The 7,535-nt window shown below is 50.3% G+C and overlaps 2 protein-coding genes across 6 annotated transcripts in view; one reads left to right on the top strand and one right to left on the bottom strand.

Moving 5' to 3' along the window:
- The window catches only part of hhatlb (hedgehog acyltransferase like, b), an 85,422-nt gene that overhangs the window by 67,479 nt on the left and 10,408 nt on the right, over nt 1–7,535 (top strand). The window lies entirely within an intron of this gene.
- Nucleotides 2,763–7,248, bottom strand: LOC132452439 (eukaryotic translation initiation factor 4 gamma 1-like). Of its 4 annotated transcripts, XM_060045072.1 has the most exons (9): nt 6,949–7,248; nt 6,533–6,745; nt 5,929–6,230; nt 5,676–5,844; nt 4,982–5,373; nt 4,645–4,791; nt 3,900–4,133; nt 3,250–3,354; nt 2,763–3,161 (listed from the first exon to the last, which is right to left on the bottom strand). In XM_060045072.1, the coding sequence occupies exons 2-9, from the start codon at nt 6,741–6,743 to the stop codon at nt 2,961–2,963; spliced, it is 1,761 nt and encodes a 586-aa protein (XP_059901055.1). In that variant the 5' UTR covers nt 6,744–6,745; nt 6,949–7,248; the 3' UTR covers nt 2,763–2,960. The 4 variants fall into 4 exon arrangements, with proteins under 4 accessions (XP_059901055.1, XP_059901054.1, XP_059901057.1 ...); XM_060045071.1 differs by having other exon boundaries at nt 5,676–6,230; nt 6,949–7,246; XM_060045074.1 differs by lacking the exon at nt 6,949–7,248 and having other exon boundaries at nt 5,929–5,957; nt 6,258–6,674.

The raw sequence follows: 7,535 nt of genomic DNA, 5'->3' as shown, positions 1-7,535 counted from the left end.
CTCTGCCCTGCGTCCATTCCTACCGGGCGCGTAACGGCAGCGTAGCGCTGCCTTGCGAGCCAGCCGTATTCACGCGAGATCACGAGATCACGCGATAATCCTAAACCTAATGTACTCACCTTCCACTCCCAAAACTATTGCAATTAAATGCCACGCTTTGTCCTTTCGGACATTTTCATTATAAAAAGGATGATTTGGTACATAAATGACTTCATGTTGCTGAACTTCGACAATGAGTGTCTCGTCGTCCATGTTGCCGACCCTCTGAGACCCACCGGTCATGACGTAATAATGTTGATGTGAAGTTACATGAGCTGAGTATTGTGTTTTATTTTGAAAATTGACCGGATGCTCTATGGCTTTTACTTTTCACTTCCTGCCCGGCTCGACCTGCTCTGTCGAAATTGACGCGGTTTAGCAGCGGCTCGCGGCAAAAATAGAATTGGACGGAAAGATAGCGCCGCGGCGCGGCACGCCGCTCCTGGGACGCTGCTGACACGTTTCGCTGCGCGCCCGGTGGAAATGGTCTCATTGATTAGAGTGGAAGCGATCAGCAGCGGTGACCGCGGGGCAGCCGTCCCGCGGCGCGTACGCCTCCGGTGGAATCTAGCCTTTACATTGGTGACCGGAAGTAATCAAGTGTGTACGGCATTTTCCCCCCTGAAATAATTCCATATTACAAAAATCAAAAATAGCTTGTGTGACTACTATATCAAAGTAAATCTCTGCCATTGGATTTTGAAAATAAAAAGCCATTGAATTCTAAGCGCTGAATATTCATGCATTCAAATAAAGTATCTGGATTTTTTGCCTCTGAATATAACTCTTACATAAAAAATGACTGTAGCTTTTTATGGGGAGAGAATCAGAGAAACAACGGTGGTGGACCTTACTAAATGCCCTATCCATTGTATTGGTCTGTAAAATGCTAATCAAACAAAATAAAATGTATTTATTAAGCATATTTTATGTCAAGGTGGGGGGGGGGGGCTTATCTTTTATTTGTTTTTCTTATAATTATAATGCAAACTAGTTTTTTTTGCTGCAGTATGAATTAACCGATTAACTTATGCCTGCATGTGAAATGTGTGTGTGATTGCAGTGACGTGGCTGGATTTACATGTAGCGGTAGGGTAATTGTAGTGGGTTAAGGAGCCCAATTTGATGCTGGGGCGATCTGAAGCCCATTGCCCACTGTGGAACGAGAGCGCAGTGCCGACAGTATTGGGCAACTGAAGCGGCAGCGGCTTGTAGTTCCAGTGGAAGCACGGCGTGCCTCTGGAAGAAGCGCCCGACAGCAACCTGCTTTTAATTTGTCATCCTCATATCTGTATCATGTCACTCGGTGCGGAATAGTGTTGGCTCTGCGTGCTCGTTGCGCTCGGGTTATGCCACCAGAGGCATATCAACCGTTTTGCTCCAGCCACTTAACAAGCGCCCGGTGTCACAAAACAAATAGGCCTACCCCCAATCCGATTGATCGAGAACGATGCAAGCATTAAAGGGGACCTATTATGCTTTTTCGACTTTTATGACCTATAAACGTTGTTACAATGATTGATAGTCATGTTTAACCATGCACAAAAAACGATGTAGATTTTCGGGAAACACTTTCTCTCATCTGGGCGCTTTCAGCATTCTCTGTCAACGCTCGGTTTCGTCCTTCTCCGCCCCCTCGCCCCCCTCCTGCCAACCCAACTCCGTGGTGATTGGTTACCTTCCTTGAAGCGCGCGCGCGGGCAGATTTGACCAGGCATATGGGGGCGCGGCAGGAGTGCCTCTACGTAGATGATTTCCCGGAAATGTGAACAAGTGAATCGCAAACGTTGTCCCGAGTGTTTAGCGCTCTGCACAGCCACCTCAGCCCGTTCTGCCTGGTCCAGAGCTGCATCGAGGGTCTGGGGCTCGGTGAGGTGGACATGCTGCCCCAGACACTCCGGCACCAGTCCCCGTAGGAAGGCGTGGATGCCAAGGCCTCCCGTGCAGCCGCGGGGAATTCCGGGTAGCCGCGCCGGCTCAACAGCTGGATATCAGCATTGTAGACCCCCAGGCTCTCTCCCCCAGGTCGAGCAGCACCCGTGCTGACGTCCCATCCAAGGCCAGCGCAAGGTGGACGACGGCCTCCTCGGCACCCCAGCCGTTGTGCCACTCAGCAAGCCGGATATGCAACTCTCGCGCCCTTACACCGCACGACTACGAGAGTTGCCTTTAATGAACACACACACGACACACCAAAACACACTCAATATAACTAATTATCATGCACGTCTTGTGACGGTGTCGGGAACAATAACTCAACACACACAGCAACGCTATCCCACCCATAGACAAACAAACCCCACAATGACTCTGCCCCAGAGGACCTAGGAGGGCGCCAGAGGTCCAACGGTTTCCTTACCCTACTCTCGTAAGGTAAGGAAACATCAGGTACAAAGAATAAAGATAAATAATGCATCGGTAATATTGTTCACAACAATATTCATGTCATGCGATGAAGCTTTTTGAATGGAATTGAAACGGCAGGCTAATACATTTCCTGGGGGAAAAACTGGAAATGCAAATGTACCTCCATATACAGTAATGGCAGGAGGGGAGCATGGCGACGTGGTCATAAGACAGCTTTGTCAGCTCTCCAGCAGCAGAAAGGTCCAACGATATCATGTCCCAGCACCACCCACCCCTCCAGCCCCCGTCTGTCACCCTCCTGTTCATCGCAGACACAGACACCATCCCTAACAAACTCTATTGTTACAAACTTTATTATTAAAAAGAGAAACAAAAGAAAGCGCACTCCAAATTGACCAGTCACCGCAAAAAAAGTCAAACCACCATATGCGCTCGGCCTCTAGGAGACACGCCATTGGACGTCCCGGGACACAAAGGGGGGCGTCCCCTAAAAGACCTGTCCCGGGACGTCCCCTACCAGACACATCTCTCAACCTCCTCCTCCCCCTCCCCCCCTACCCCTCGTCCTCTTCCTCCTCCTCCTCCCCTCTTTCCCCTCTTCCTCCTCTTCCTTCCATGCGGTCACCGCCGCTGGACTTGGAGAGAATGGCCTGCTGGACCTTCATCTGCTCGCGGTGCTCCTCCAGCTCCACATCCTTGTGGATCTGGTCGATGGTCTTGGGCCCCTGTTTCCCATGCCGGGGCACCCAGAGGTTCTGGGGGGGACGGAGAGAGCCGTGAGCCATGTGTGTGTTTGAGTGCATGCATGCGAAATTGGTGTGTGTGTGTGTTTGAGTGTGTTACCCGTCGGAGGTCAAGCACGTCCTGCAGTATGAAGTGGCTCCTGGAGGCGGTCTTCCTCTCCTTGATGATGTTCCCCATCATGTTGAAGTACTGATCCATCCGGGGCTGAGACAGGGACACCACCCAACACATTACTGCAGGGACACCACCCAACACATCACCACACACACACACACACACACACACACACACACACACACACACACACACACACACACACACACACACACACACACACACACACACACACACACACACACACACACACACAGACAGATCCCCAACAATAACCAGACACCCAACAATACCCACACACATCCGGACGACACCCCAACCAACACACACAACCCAACAACAGCCCTAATAATACCCACCCCCAACAACACACACACCCCAAACAACACCCACACACACACACACACCCCCAACAACACCAACACACACCCCCAACAACACACACCCCAATGAACAACTAGACCCCCCAACAACACCCCTAACAACACCAACAGACACCCCCAACAACACACACCCCAATTAACACCCAGACTCCCCCACAACACCCCTAATAACACCCCAATTGCACACACACCCCCAACAACACACACGCCCCAACAACACTCACACCCCCAGCAACACTCAGACACACCCACCTTGGCCTTCCAATGGTCCAGGTCCTTGCCAATGTTGGAAATCAGCCAGCACAGGCACTCCACGGACTCCTCGTCGTGCTTCTTCAGCAGCTTTACGATGCAGTCGTGCATGATGTGCTCCGTCAGCATCTTGAGCTTGAACAGCCCGCCGATGAACTCGATGTTGCCCAGCCGGCGCCGGTGGGCCTTGTCCTTAGCCTCCTCCAGTGTGTCCTTCAGCTTCTGTTTCTCGCCCTTGACCCGAGGGAGAGGGAGAGAGAGGCTGTGTTAGGGACGCCCCCGGAGCTCACAGGAGGGATCTGTTCCGTTCCTCGTTCTTAACCCTCCCAACCTGGGCGGCAGAAGCTCAGGAGGTTGAGCGGGTTGACTGGTAACCAGAATGTTGCTAGTTCGATCCCCTGCTGTCGCCCTGCGTGGTTGACTCCACCGCAGGTGTGTCACTGTTTGAATGAATGGTTGTAAGATGCTTTGGATAAAAGCGTCAGCAAAATCTCCTAAAATGTATAAAACCCAGACAGCCGACCGCATATGTGCGTTTCTATTCTGCATTGCCTTGCACCGTTTCTATTTCTGTATTTTGAGTCAGGGTACGACTAGTCTGAGGGGATCAGGTGAGCAGTGGTGCATGGTGGTCTGCCAGGCCAGTGAAGAGTGGTGTGTGTAGTGGTCCGACGGCTCGTTGAACAGTGATGTGTGGTGGTCCCCCGGGCCGGTGACCAGCGTGGTGTGTGGTGGTCCGCCCTACCTCAGAGGCAGTGTCCAGCTCCTTCTGCTTCTTCTCAAATAACTTCTCGTTGTCATTGCCCTTCTCAAATTCCATCTGGCAGCGGTTCAGCAGCATTTTCCGGAAGTTCAACGTCTGACACGGATTGTCCGTGGTGGGGACTTTGAGCTGGGGGGTAACACACCAGTTACACATCAGTTAACACCCCATTTAACACACCCATGTAAGGTCTGTTTGATGAGCGTCTTTGTCGCCCCTTGTTGGATATGCCTTCTACAGTTAGGTTTAGGCTCGCCGACGCAGAGGCTAAGCAGAGGCTGAGCATGCCCCTGGGGTGACAACAGGAGCAGCCACCTACCCCCATTAGGCAGCGGCACATATTGGTGTAGGCCACGGAGAAGTTGGGCTCCGAGATGGCCTTCTCGAAGATAAGGTCGGTGACGCCCTTCAGCCGCTCCTCCGTGTCGATCTGGAGCTCAAACACCTGCTTCATCACAGGCTTGAATATCTGCGGCGTCAGCTTGTTGAGCAAGCTGCGCACACGTTTGAACAACTCCTGGGTCTTGAGATCGCCCGCCGGCTCCTCCGGCTCGCCCCTGCCGGCCCGCGTGGCCTTCTTCACGTCCGCTTCCAGGCCTGCTCCGCCTTGTTCAGCTGCACGTCCTTGCCCAGGGACATGCTGGTGATGATCTTGCGTGGCCCCTTCCCCTGCTGGAGGCGGCGTGGCCCGGCCATGCCCATGCGTGGAGGCTACAGGCGGGGGACATTGGTCAGGCAATGAACGACATTAAACACACTGGAACCCCCACAAACGACATGAAACACACTGGAACCCAAACGACATGAAACGCACTGGAGATGGAGATGGAGAGATCTCTCTCTCTCTCTCTCTCTCTCTCTCTCTCTCTCTCTCTCTCTCTCTCTCTCTCTCTCTCTCTCTCTCTCTCTCTCTCTCTCTCTCTCTCTCTCTCTCTCTCTCTCTCTCTCTCTCTCTCTCTCTCTCTCTCTCTCTCTCTCTCTCTCTCTCTCTCTCTCACTAAACAAGCACTTACACTTCTTTCCATCCGGTTTCAGGTCAGGCAGCTTCTTCATCTCAATGTCCAGTGTCTCCTCCAGCTGTTCCAGGGATCTCTTCAAGGTCCCTACGTATGACGGAGGAAGAACCTCCACCATCGTCCAGTCCCTGGTAGGTGGAGGATTCTTCAGGGATCTGAAGGTCTGTATGAGGTGGAGGTGGTCTTCAGTGTGTGAGAGCTGCTTCACCTCTGATCTTCTATTGGTCAGATCTTCTATTTCCTGCTCCAGCTCTTTGATGAGGCCTTCAGCTTCTTTCTCTGTGGATTTCAGTTTCTCTTTAACCGTTTGGTTGAGATCATCCTGGTACTTTTCAACACAGTGCTTCAGAGCAGTGAGGACCTGCACACCATCAGCTAACTCTCTGTCTGCGTCTGCTTTAATGCGGTCCACTGTGTCTTTGATCCCCTGAATCTTTCGTTGTCTCTCCTCGATCATCTGCTGAACTTCAGCCTCTATCTTCCCCAGCTGGGCCGTCTTCACTTCATATTCCTCCTTTAGAGGTACAACAGGATGGGACCTGTGGAGCCCTTCTGTGCAGAACACACACACACACACACCTGTTCAGTCTGGCAGAAGAGCTCCAGGAGTCGGTTGTATTTCTTACACATCCTGTCTTCCAGACGGTCCATAGCGTCGACAAGCCGATGTGTCTTCAGGCGTGCAACCCTCTGATGGGGCTCCAGATGGGTGTGGCAGTAAGACATGAAACACATCAGGCAGGACTTCAGGGCCTTCAGCTGGGGGCCAATACAGATGTCACAGGGAACTTCTCCTGCATCAACACAAGGCCGCTCTTTCACTAGTACATAACTTCTGAACCGATCAACCATACCTGATATGAAGGTATTGACCTGTAAATCAGGTCTTGTGTGGAACAGCGCGTTGCAAACAGGACATTTGTACTGTGCTTGGTCATCCCAGAACGTTGTAATACAGGTTCTGCAGAAGTTGTGTCCACATGGGGTGGATACTGGGCTGTTGAACACATCCAGACAGATGGAACATGAAAAGTCCTCTTCAGAACAGGAAGTAGCAGAGGCCATTCCTAGAAAATAAATCAAGTTTATAAAACCACATAACATTCGTTTTTAACTTGCATAACAATGGTAAAATAAAGGTTTCAAATCGTTGTAATAACGCAAGTGTTTTATATAACATTTTCATGTTGCTTCGAGCAGAAATCTTCACATGAAGCCCTGCTACCAGGACAGATTCATTGAGGATTACGGTCAAATATGTTGGGCTCACCTTATAATGTTTCTGTCGGTCTATTTTGATTAAAAGGTGTTGTTATTTGTCTCCAAAAGGACAGATGTGCCTCGACGTCGCATTACTTTGGTTTCGGTTCAAACAAACTTTCGTTTCTTGAACAACCCGTCACCACCACCTCCGTTCACAGTTTTACATAGACGACATCGTACGTCAGCGTCACCTCCATGTTGGAGAGATCCAGACTGCCCTGTAAACAAATACAAGCAAGAGGAGAGCATTTTCCAACCGATTTCAATGATCAGCATTGTTTGGATGTTGTAACAACGTTATTTTTCTACTGATATATTTCAAAAAAAAAATTAAAAGTCATGGTTGTAAAAATAATGTTGATTTGACATAGGCCTACAACTCAACATTTTTGGATATTTCAATGTTGAATCCATAGTGAGTTAACAACACCACTTCAACTTTTTCATGTCGTGACGTATTAGTGTTTTTTCATAAACTGACATTATTTCAACAACATTTAAACGTTTAATGTCAGTCGGATGCCAGCTTGGAAATATCTTTATGGGCGCAGCCATTTTTGTTGACAACTAAACTAAACTCGCTCACTGAACACT

Source organism: Gadus macrocephalus, chromosome 23, assembly GCF_031168955.1.
Source record: "Gadus macrocephalus chromosome 23, ASM3116895v1".
Classification (NCBI taxonomy): domain Eukaryota; kingdom Metazoa; phylum Chordata; class Actinopteri; order Gadiformes; family Gadidae; genus Gadus; species Gadus macrocephalus.
Note: the sequence above shows the minus strand (reverse complement) of the source record. Positions and strands in the feature narration are given on the sequence as shown.